This window comes from Desmodus rotundus, chromosome Y, assembly GCF_022682495.2.
Source record: "Desmodus rotundus isolate HL8 chromosome Y, HLdesRot8A.1, whole genome shotgun sequence".
In the NCBI taxonomy this organism is placed as follows: domain Eukaryota; kingdom Metazoa; phylum Chordata; class Mammalia; order Chiroptera; family Phyllostomidae; genus Desmodus; species Desmodus rotundus.
Window position 1 is genome coordinate 2,447,147 of NC_092332.1, and position 12,037 is coordinate 2,459,183.

At 48.0% G+C, this 12,037-nt stretch overlaps 1 protein-coding gene across 1 annotated transcript in view; it reads right to left on the reverse strand.

Annotated features, from left to right (window-relative positions):
* Positions 1–1,359: 1,359 nt before the first annotated feature.
* The window catches only part of LOC139440586 (cAMP-dependent protein kinase catalytic subunit PRKX-like), a 48,411-nt gene continuing 37,733 nt past the window's right edge, over positions 1,360–12,037 (reverse strand). Inside the window, exons 5-9 of the mRNA XM_071220386.1 lie at positions 8,451–8,546; positions 6,558–6,615; positions 4,834–4,911; positions 4,099–4,247; positions 1,360–1,527 (exon numbers count right to left, since the gene is read on the reverse strand). Coding sequence (XP_071076487.1) covers positions 4,122–4,247; positions 4,834–4,911; positions 6,558–6,615; positions 8,451–8,546 — 358 coding nt within the window. The 3' untranslated portion in view covers positions 1,360–1,527; positions 4,099–4,121. The remainder of the gene's footprint in view (positions 1,528–4,098; positions 4,248–4,833; positions 4,912–6,557; positions 6,616–8,450; positions 8,547–12,037) is intronic.

Consider the following 12,037-nt stretch of genomic DNA (forward strand, 5'->3'; position numbering starts at 1 on the left):
GACTGGAGAACACCCCTGAGCTCCACAAACCTAAGAAGGCACACGGCCCTCCATGTCTCTGGCCCCGTGTCCGCCCATCTAACCCCAGGGCCCACTCTCCCTATCGCAGCTGCCTAAGGCGCTGGACCCGTCTGCACAAGGCATGAGAGAAAAGCGGGGAGGGGACAACAGAGGTCTTAGAGGTATGGCCTTGCTGCCACCAAAGGCTCCAGAAGCTACTCCTTAAATGCACAGATGTCACCTCTCCACGGGGGAGGCCATGGCTGGGCCATCGGACCAATACACAGTGATTCGGGCAACACTGTTTTCCCAGCTGCCTCAGTCGACGCAGCGAGGGCACCTTGCTTAGCTTTGTGCGGCAAAGTCCAGAATCACGAAGCAGGCAAGTGGACGAGACAAGAAATTATGGACATCGCAGCCACCAAGGATTCCCACGAGAGCCCCGTTTTGGGGGAAGACTAGCATCGAACCACACGGACTTGGTGGCCAACCCACGTCTGGCTTTCAGGAAGTCACCCTTACGGGGAAGAGTTGGCAGGGTTGTTCTCAAAGTACGCTCAGCACCAGCTGCACAGAGAAGAAATCTCACCCGCTTGACCTCCCTCGAGCCTGCCCGGTCTACGAGACCACGGCGTGTAGGACGCAGTCAGCTGGACCACGTTCGAGAAGAAAAGAAACTGAGCAGAAACAGGTGAAGCTCGTGGGACTACACGAAAATGAAGAGAAAATTTCTGGCTGAAGGTGATGCATGCCATGGAGACAATATCAAGTCAGCAGTTAGCTTTGGTGGGGGTACGTTTTAGAATTTTTATATGTAGCCATGTGAAATATGGGAAGATAGAGAAGAATTTCTTAATTGGGTTGCATTCCTGGAGCAACTACCATGCTCCCTGACGATTTCTGGATTAACATCCAAACCCAAGTCTCTGTCCCTTGCCTTTGCTTCCAAGGCCCGCCGTTACCAGGTCTGAAGCATTTCAGATGCTAGCTATGGAATGCCCCACGATACTTTCTTCACAAATGCATAGAAGGTGGTGAAGCAAATGCACAACACATCCTACTTTTCAGGCGCCGTTCCCCAGAGAGCAGTTTCTAGAGAGAGAACAGGGAAAACTGGAAACCGCCGGCTGTGCAAAGTGTGAACATCGTCTCCCTGTGTTTGTCATACGGTGTTGCAGACCCACGCACACACGCACACAAACACAGCCTGTGGTTACAGCCAAGCACCGCTCAGTTCAAGCTTATAAAGCTGAGTCTCCGAGGAAACCAGGTATCATCACAGTAAGAACCCGCAGCACAAAAGGCAACATAAAATCTACAACCAAACAATTATTCACAGCATCGTCCTGTGCCGTCGACTTCCAGTTGCTTGAATAACGTGAGGTCCGTGAGTGTCCAGTGTGGCTTGCAGTCCCTTTGTAGAGATACGGGTGTGGGTACAATGTGGTCCGATCCTAGTCCCATCCGCAGGGTGTCCCCAAGGTAGCTGGACGCCTTCATCCCAGGCAGGCTGATGTCATCTCGTGTCTAGCATGAAACAGGACAAAGGGTTTGGTTCGTGTCTGACCTGTGAGTAAGTGGTGTGATAATAGTACCGCACCAGAGAAACCCAACTGTCTTTCACCTTCTTACCACAAAGATCCACAAACCTTGAGTTCTATGGTGGGGAGGGTGGGGCCTCACAAGAGAAACTGAACCTTGTTTTCTTTTCTCTCTCTCTCTCTCTCTCTTTTTTTTTTTTGAGCAGTATTTTAAAGGTGGGCTTTCCACATTTATATGCTATGCTAACAACAGATTCATTGCTCGTGCAAAACTGGGTCTTTGTTTCAAGGTGCTTACGATGAACGATACTAAAAGAGAAAATGAGGAGTCTCCTTCCTGGCCAGCTGCCCTAGCTGCCTCCCCGACATGCTGAAAATCCCGCAGGGTAATTTGGACACAAACAGTGAAGTCAACCTTTCTTAATCATCTGTGGAGGCAGTGCTGACGTGGAAGCTGTCTTATGAACGGGGCAGGGTTTTGCTTCAGGAAGAATGACGTTCTTGCGTGGTATTTCCACACCTAATCGCTCTTCCTAAAAACGGCAGGTCTTGGTTTTGCCCCATGTACAAATTATTCAGGAAAAGGACCGAGAAAGGTTAAAATATGAACGTGTTGGGGTTTTCAAAGAAAAGAGCAAAATCCAGATTTGCTGAATAACTAGAAAACCATGTGATCACGAATTGGTGTTGGGGTTCCCAACTATTCTTCAAGCAGGTCTTCAAGCCCTTTGCCCCTCTTTGGACAAAGTACGTTAAAAACGAGTCCCCAGGAAAAATACTGCTTACACACTTTCCCAAGAAGGTAGATCACACTGAAAAAGGTCCTTTCTATAGGCACACTCTTTTATACGGCAGCTAGGGACATGAGATAAAAAACTATTCACTGAGTAGGAGACAGAATATCAGATGGCAGCCTTTTATGTCTTTAAGTAAATTTCACAATATCTATAATAGAAAAAAAAAAACTCTCTGTATTTGCTTATCAATGAAGTACTCTTCACCATAAAACAAAGAAAGTCTTTTAATCATTTCACCGAGGAGGAGACAGAAATCTATCAGATGGCAGCCTTTTATGTCATTAAGTAAATTTCACAATATCTATACTAGAAAAAAAAAACTTTCTGCATTTGGCTTATCAATGAAGTACTCTTCACCATAAAACAAAGCAAGTCTTTTAATCATTTCAAGAGTATTGAAAAAAGGAATCCTAAAACATTACGAGCACAGCAGACAAAATAGGAGCAGAAAGAAAAAAAAAATCTTTTTGAAAAATCTTTTTTTAAAGATTCAAGAAGATTCTGTGACTTTTAAAAGCCCTCACCGGACCTTCCTAGCTGTGAAGTATCTCAGACAGATAAAGGCGCAGTGATGTTACAAAAACCAGTTGACATCGTAAAACCGATCAGTATGTGTTTGAAAGATGAAAATATGCCTAATAAGAGACACATGACTTTCTCTTAGACGCGGCCACCTATGACTCTACTGTCTTATCCTCTACCCTCGCATTGTAACTTCCATCCAGCTCTCCTCCTGGCACTGGCGCTGCCGTGCAAATGCCGGTAGGAAGGGAAGGCTCCCACGTACCAGGCGAGTCCCTTCCTCCCAAGCTGTAGCAACGGTGTATTTTATGAATGGTGTTGGCCACATGATTAGATTATTTTTCTGGTCCTCAAACTGCTACTGGGAAAATCATAAAGGGGAAAAACAAGGCAGGTCTATGATTAAAGACATCATTGGTGATGTTGCGTTTGTCTGCGTGGGAAAGTTTAAGATTCTTGCCCGAATCTTAAAGGAAGCGAGACCTATTTAACTGGGGTAGACAAGTGATTAAGAATTGGGAAGCCTTTGGAGTATTTTTGCTTCTCTGAAGTATAGGATAAACATTTGACCTTCAAGGTCACGGTCATCGAAACATAAGTCCTTGAAAAGTTCAATGAAATACCAAAATCATTTCTTGGAAACCTCAAATTAAGTCTCGCTCAAATTGAGTCCATTTTTAACCAAAAGGAAGCCCAAAATTGTTTGGAACATAACCGGTCAGGATTGTGAGGAAGCTGCTTTGGAACTCATACTTTGCGTAACACAAGAAGTAAGGGTTTGAGACCCCCCGAAAGAGCTGTGCCTGTCAAATATTTAGACGCACCCAACTCTCCAAGGGGTCTGATTCTGACACACAGGTTCTGCCCGGGCTGACCTGGTTGGGGAGGGAGATCTTGCAGGAGAGGCTGCTACACCGGGGCCACACCACACACACCGAGTAATGCCGACCGGGGTCTTTGTAGGACGAACTTGGAAGGACTGTCTCTGCTGCATTGCGTGGTAGAAGGAAGCCCTACTCCATCAACACAACACCCCCTTGCCGTGGGATCCTGTCCACCTCACTCCTTTTTATTTTTCTTTTCTTTCTTAAAAATAGTACTGAATGTATTGGGGCGACCTGGGTTAATAAACTTATATAGATCTCAGGTGTACAATTCGGTTAGACATCTTCTGTATTTTGTGTTAACCTCGCTGTGTTTTGAGTTTTGTTTTTAAATTACTAAATAGACAGACATACCTTCCAAGGGTGGGCTCGCGGCCTCAGAAATTCTTGAACATTTCCAGCTCTTTGGCAGACACCGCGGGAGCTGTGGTCCAGTCGTTGTCAGGATAAGCTTCGAAGTTGGAGGTATCGCCTTCCCCACACACTTTGGGCACGATGGGGGGCTATGGAAGTGGCCAAGACACAACGGCACGGTTAAAAAGGCACGGTGAGCACTTGCGTCTTTGTCCGCCCGCCTCCCTCTGCAGGCTATCCCCATTGGTGGTGTGGGCTGACCCCCAAGTGCGGGCCGGAGCCCGGGCACCAGCATGTCGCAGCCGCCCCTTGCACTCTGAAGCACCATGTTGAGGTCCCTCTACAAGGAAAGCCGTCAATCACACGCTCTGTTCAAGGGAAGATGCTCCACACCGGGTGCGCTTTCTATCTCGTCTACAACCATCACGGCAACATACTCCAAGTCCCTCCCACGCACAAGCTTGCTCATCGTGGCCACCGAGCCAGGGAGACGTGGAGCCGGGTGTCCGACAGCCCGACTGCCAAACCTGGGGTCTTCACCCCCCATCAAGGTGCCTCTTCAGCAATAAGACACCCGCTGAACAGGTAACCTGGCGTATGACCGGTTTCAAATGACGGGTCAGACTGTGCCCATCAATCAGGGATCAGCCACAAACAAGTACGCGGCGGACTCAGGATTTTGTACCCTTTCCTCAGGACTCCAGGTTCCGAGTCGCCCTTGGGCGAACGTTATACCTTCAGTTTCCTTTGCAGGACGGCCTCCCAGTCCAGGCTGCGGAACCAGCGGTGGCGCTTCACATCGTCAGCTCCGTTCTGGGGAGAAACATGCGTGGTCAGGGCACGGATTGTGATGGCACGGGAGGTAAGATATTCTAAAGAACCTGCGTTCTTTTAGGATAGAAACAGACCCCATCGATCGGTAGGTTTTCGGTAAGTGTTCCTGGCGTGGGAGCTATTAGGAAACACTCTCAGTGGACTTGGTTTTGTTTTATAACGTCCCCTCTTAGGAAAACTAAATGGTCACTACACCCCTTGGGTGCTAGTCTGGAATGAAGACGAAGACGTAACCTCGGGCCAGCCTCTCAGCGCAAAGTGACACAGCCAGTCATTTGTGACTTTGTCACCTCTGCTCATCCTTACAGCTCTCTGCTGCTCATTGTCCTCCGCAGACATGGAGACGGAGGTTCGCTGAAGGACCAAACTTGCCCAGTGCTGCCCAGCAATGAACCACAGAGCTAGGGTCTGTCCGCGTCCCTCCCCAGGGGGCTGCTGACGGCCAGCTGGCTGACACCAAGTTCACCGTGACCTCCGAAAATCCCTCCCAAGTCTTCCTCCTTCGACCCTACGACAACGCCCTTTTTTTTAAAATGATACTTTTGCCAACTTTTTAAATCCATTTAAGGTTGGAAGTGGTGAGATAGAAATGTGTCAGTGTTGTTACACAGGAAAAGGGACCTCAACTCAACACGAAGTTTTCAAACCGTGGATCCGGTTCCTCATCTTTAAAGTTTTAATGTTTTTCACCCACAGAAGAGAAAACTCGGCATTACCACCACTACGAAAGGACAGAAACGGTGATGTGAATCGTTGCTGGTTTTTTCTAATGCTACCCTTCTGACAATTCTTCTCTGGGAGAATGAGAAAATATTTCACCATCACATCAGAGTCCAACAACAGATAGCTGTGGGGGGCTCACCTTTAGTGGTGTGGAGAGAAGGCAAGAAAGGCTTGGAGTTTGCTTTCAAGTAGTTCAAACTCTAGTGCAGATACTAAGGTATTACAATGTCCAGAGAGATGACAGAAAGATAGAGAGATGGACAGACAGACAGACAGAAAGATGGAAAGATAGACGGTGCACAGAAAGTCATAATAGGTCGATAGGTCACGTAGATATGCAGAGAGAGAGACAGATCACACGTACACATACAGGTGATGGATAAAACAGGTGACAGGTGGATGGCAGGGAGGGAGATATGGAGAGAAAGGAGGATGGACAGATGATAGATACACACACGTACATATACGATAGGCAACATAAACGATAAAAAGATAGATCACAGAGATGGTGGAAGATGGATAGGTCAACACTACGTGACCCATGTAGAAAAACAGATGATTGGTGGGTAGACAGATAAAACACAGATAACGATGGAGAGAGAGAAAGGAAAATCGATGGTTGATACATGCGTGGATAGATGAATAGGTAACATAGACGGTAGAAAGATAAATGGATGCACTGATACACTGATGCATGACTAATAGCTCATAGATCACCGTGGAGTCACTTCCTCGTGTGCACGCGAGATGGGGCGCGGACCCTGCTCGATGCTGCGCGCCCAGAAAGCCAGATCTGATGCTACAAGCACCCTGCCTTTGTTTTTCTCCAAAAACCCCAAGTGCGGCATCAATGACAGCGAGTCCTCCTGGAAACCGCCCCACGGACAAGGGCACATACTGACCTTCATGTTTCCGAGGCGCTTGGTCCGGTCAACCACAAGAAGTCTCCTGATGAGGTCTCTGTTTGGAAAAAGGAGACAAAGAAATGAAAGCCATACATGTCGTGACAGAGACCCGAGAGAAACAAGCACATCAACAGCCATGAAACCTACCCACAGAGCAGACTTTGCACGACAGTTCGATTGCTCACACTTTTTAACATTTCCTACCACTTCCGTTTCAGCATTATCCATCCCCAAACAATTGAGGGGACGCTGCGTTGCCTGCACACAGGGCGTGAGCTCACGGGGACGGAGGCTGATGAAACCTTTGCACAGAAAAAGGGACCTAGACGATGAGTCACATCTATACCTGGCTCTGAGAATTGTGGGGCTGAACGGAAAATGCGCCTGTCAGGCGGTCCCTCCCGAAAAGACCCCTCTTCTGGCCAAAACAGGATAGTCGTGCCCTGCCCTGCGCGTTTCCGAATTTACGGGATCCTGGGTTAGCAGCGCCTGCCTCTCTCTCCATGAGCACACAGAGCATGGGGGCCTGTTAAGGTCTGATGTCACACTCATTAGATCTTCCCCCTACACGGCAGACCGGGTCAAAACACAGCAAGCCGGTCCCGTTCGGATGGGAGATGAGGAAGCCCAGGGTTGGAGGGGAGGACCTGGGTCTGCATAAATGATGAGGATTTTAGTTCTTTTTTCTTTTTCTCCTTCTTTTTTGGGGGGATAGGAGGGGGAGTAGAGAGAGGAAAGAGAGAAATGAAACAACAGAGAGGGGAGAGAGAAGGAGATAAATGCCAAGGAATGTAAACTAAAATAAAGTACGAGAATGCAAACGGGAAAAGGGAGGAGGGTGGTTATTTCTACAAAGCCTTCTTTCTCCACAAAGCGTTGGAAGCCTAGGCAACGTCTCCATCGCAATGATCTAAGCCCTTCCTGGGAATGCCCTAATGAATGGCCTAAGATTTTTGCAATGTCCTTCCTTGGGGAGCTTCCCTCGGAAGAGTTGAAGTCATTCTGTATCAGACAAAGGGAAGTACATCTGGTGATCTCCTGAGCTGCCGAAGACTTTGCAGGGTCACGCCCTCTGAGGGCAGGACCCCCCGACCCCCACCCCCACCCCAGGGTGCACCTGAGCCAGGCGTATTTTCAAAACCCCTGGGTTCACCCAGGAGAATTCTAGGCGGCCGAAGCTGGCCACCTACGGCCAGACTTACCCATGGTTGGGAGTAGCTTTTAATCTTATCATTGGCCAATTACTGTAAATATAGAACTCAACTTTAAGATTGTTTTGCTACCCATGTGAAATACCGTGACTCGACTCCGATATACCCTGGAAGAAAAACCCTATATGGTAGTGTTCCCTTGTTTCTAGACGAAGTAGATTTTGATTGCTCTCGCTGTCTTTGCAGCTCACTATCTCACCATTTGCGGGGCAGGGTTTCTTCTAGGGCATTAGCTTTAAATGCAGCCTCTGCATGCAAAAGGACTTGAAGAATGAGAATAATTTGGGCAGCAGGGAAAAGATAAAACTCTGCTAAACTCATTACCACGGAGGCCAACTGCAACGTGAGCTGGAGAAGGGGGGAACACCCCTGTGTCTCTCTCGTTAAGTATAACAAGTGTATTTACGTGCTCTTGGCAAATGGCATGTATATCAGAAGGTGCCAACTATAGGCAAGACTCACGAACAGGTTAAACACCATTAAAACAAAGACGTGAAAACCTTTCTCTCTCCCTGGAAAAAAGATGCCCAAAATAGTTTAAACACAACACACAGAGAATAACGCAATACCGTCTCCTGCTCAGCAGATGCCTGGCCCACGATTTTTTTTTTCTTTTTCTTCTTCTTTTGGACGCTGTAAAAATAAACATGCCCGAAGACGAAGGAAACTTTTCACTTACTTGACGTTGAAATCCAAATGTCTGGGGAAATCTATCTTGCCGGCAAGAATTTTCTGGTAAATACCAAATGGGCTGTCATCGAAAAACGGAGGGAACCTGTTGGAAGCATCAAGATTTATGTTCAGTGGGCAGGCGGCGGGGATGGAAAAATCTGGGTGACGGGGCTGTGGCTGGTCCGCAGGGACAGGACGTAAGTCCTTGAACATGTTTCCTTTGCCTGCATGTGGGAGCCCTGTCAGGGGACCCCGGGGAAGGGATTAGTCTAAGCCACACAGGCTGGCAGAGACGAGGTGACTACACAGATACCATGTGACCAGCTCTGATGTGGCGGCTTGTGCAAATGACAAACTTCACTACAGTAGACTGTGAGGGGCCCTCTTCGTGGTCTTCACTCATCCGGCCACAGGTGGCACACAGTAGGACTTCAATAAATATGTACAAGAGAAATCAAAGAGGATGGAAACACTATGTCTTATTTTTTGGCTACCGCAGTCCATAACTTAATTTTTACTATTAATACTCACTTAAGATATGTTTAGTGACTTGAGAGTGAGAGAGAGAGAGAGAAAGAGAGAGAGAAAGAGAGAAACATCGATTAGTTGCCTCCCATTTGCACCATGACCGGGGATCGAACCGGCAACGTTTTGGAGTACAGGACAACAGTCCAACCAACCCAGCCACCTGGCCGGGAGGGACACTCCACGACTTTACAGAACCTGATATCTGAACCTCCAGAGTTGATGAATCCCCTAGGCTGCTTTTCAGCTTGCAACCTGGGGCCCAAAGATCTGGCCGGGGGGTTGGTTGGCAAATCACGTCCCACAGCCTCATCTTATGAATAAAGATTATTGATATGGGACTTAGCTATTGTCTGTAGTAGACGTGCCGTAGCAATCAACAGACCTGTCTTTTCTAATATCTGGAAGTAAAAAAAGTCAGAAATCGTCTAAAGAAGAACTACACTTACACGTGTAAACAACAAGAAAAATCTAAGCACATCGAGGACTTCATGAATACATACAACATAGCTACACGCATCTCGTTCTGACGTTTTCTCAAATTCGCCAGATGCGAACACCCTCAACTCAAAAGCATACCCCCTAATTCGCTGCTGTGGAATGAGGTCTCATAAGTCAGCGAAACCAGCAATGGAAACATTGGATAAAATGGGTTTTTTCCAGTGATATCCGCATCAATGACAGCAACTTTCAGTGAGCGAAAATAATTCTCTTGTTTTCCAACGAATTCTTTAACTTTGGAAAGAAAAGCTGAGTGTAGTGGGTGGACAGGTGGCCTGCAAACAGAGACCTGTAAGTTCTCACCCTGACGTGTGAATCGGACCTTATCCGGAAACAGGGTCTTTGCAGGAGGGATGAGGGGAGGATCTGAGAGGAGGTCACCCTGGGTCAGGGTGGCCCTGGGTCCAATGACAGTGTCCTTAGAAGGACAGAAGAGGAGACGCAGACCAGAGAAGAAGTCACATGGAGATGGAGGCAGAGACGGGAGGGACACAGCCACCAGCCCAGGGATGCCTGCAGCCCCCGGAGCTGGAAGAGGCGGGAAGGACCCTCCCTGGAGCCTGTGGAGGGAGCATGGCCCTGGGACCCCTGGACCTCAGACGTCTGGTCTCCAGGATGGGGGAGGGTGAGTGCCTGTGGTTGAAAGCCCCCCAGTGAGTGGTCATTGGTTGGGACAGAGCCAGGCCCCCCCCCCACACACACACAGACGGTACACTGTAACTGCCCATATCCATCAGAGAAGTAGAAAAACGGGAAAAATCAAAGTGACGTATAACCTACAGAAAGGGAAATCAATGGGAAGCAGAGTCGGTGCGCTGGGAAAATGAAGGACCCTGAGTCAATACAAAAACACCGCTTTGCTGGACACGGTATGAAACAGTCTTTAACACAATCAGTTCCTTCTACACTTGGTATAAACAGAGACACTGTGTTGTGAAGGCAGCGGCCCTACTAAGGTTGCGCGGCTGTTAAGGTCTCCCAATGAGAACGATTCGGCTTCTAGTTACGTGCTACCCACAGTGAGAAACTGCCCTGGCCAGGCTTGGTAGTAAAGGGGGCATATTAATGCTTCCGATCCCTGCCCCCATGAACATCTTCCAGTTCATCATTCCTCAGTCCCCCCCTTCATCTCTAGGGGGCAGCGAGCAGAGCCGGGAAACGCCCAGGGTGGGTCGGGCAGGCTTGCGGCCCACCTCGGGGCAGGTAGATCCCGCCCAGAACATGTGGCTCTTTCCAGGGGAAAATGAAAACATACTCACCGTGAGCAAACCCTGGCCGCCTGTTAGGGACTACAAAGGTCAGCATGCGGCGCTTAGGGTTGCAGAGAGTCTTAATTACTCACTAATTATTGTAATAATAGAGCTTCATGATAAATCAGATTGCAGGCCTATTATTTCCTTTCCTATTCTTACGCTAGTAAAATATTAGAAACAGTCTATTACTAGTATTCTATTTGATTTATAGAAATATCCTATTGGAATAGACACATGCTTAGAATAATAGAAATGTTGCCTTTTCTAACACTGTAACACATTCTCATGTGGAAGTATATTACATCGTAGCAATTGTAACAATGCTTTATGTCATTCCGATGCGCCCTTTTAATGTTTCACAATTTCGTACTGTATTCTGTCGATATTATGTTCGACAGTGTCCTGGGTTTTAATATTGTGCTTGCGAATAACATCGCATACGATGATGTTCGGTAATGTTATTCCTACCCTCCTAGTAGTAAAGCCGAGACACGGGACCCTCACATTGAGCGTGAAGGTCACTGGACCCCAGGACACGATGACCGGCGGGCAATGCTGCCCTCTAGGGGTCGACAGCATTGCAGGAGGAAAGCCGGGGGAGGACGCCGGAGGGGAAGCGGAGTATCGGGGCTGCACGGTAGCAACCTCTGCATGTTCCTCACAGAGTCCCCTGTCACGCAGGCTAGGGTGGCCTTTGTCTCTGCCTGGGGACTTCCTGGGCGAGGGTGCACGTAAAGCAGTGGGGTCTTTGTGATTCGCTACAGACCTCGGAGTAAACAGTCACGGAACACTCTACAGAATCTTAGGTGGATAAAGAGGTAGATGCCAAGAGATGACTGGTGGACAGGTACGGAGACAGATGCAGACATGTGGACAGGCGGATGGACGGATATATAGGTCGATAGGTGGGTAAATAGATATACACATGAATGATCAATGAATAGATTATAGAGAGATGATTGAGATAATAGATACATAGAGAGGGACAGGTGGCACAGGTGAATGGATAGATACATGATAAATAGATCAATAGATAGTACAGGAGGGTGGATATAGATACGCAGATAGGCAGATAGGCGATACCTAGGCTATAGATGATAGGAATACGTGATAGATAGATACATGAATTAATTATAAATAGATGCACGGTGGTTAGACAGGTAGAAAAATAAATTTGGGTTGCATAGACTCCACTCTGGCCGATCCCCCTCTCCATGCAGAAAAAAATCCCTCCTCCCTCCACCTTCCTTTCCCCCTGAGAGGGAAGGTTCCCAGGTACAGTCTGCGGACTTTTCCTGCCTCACTCAGGTGCGCA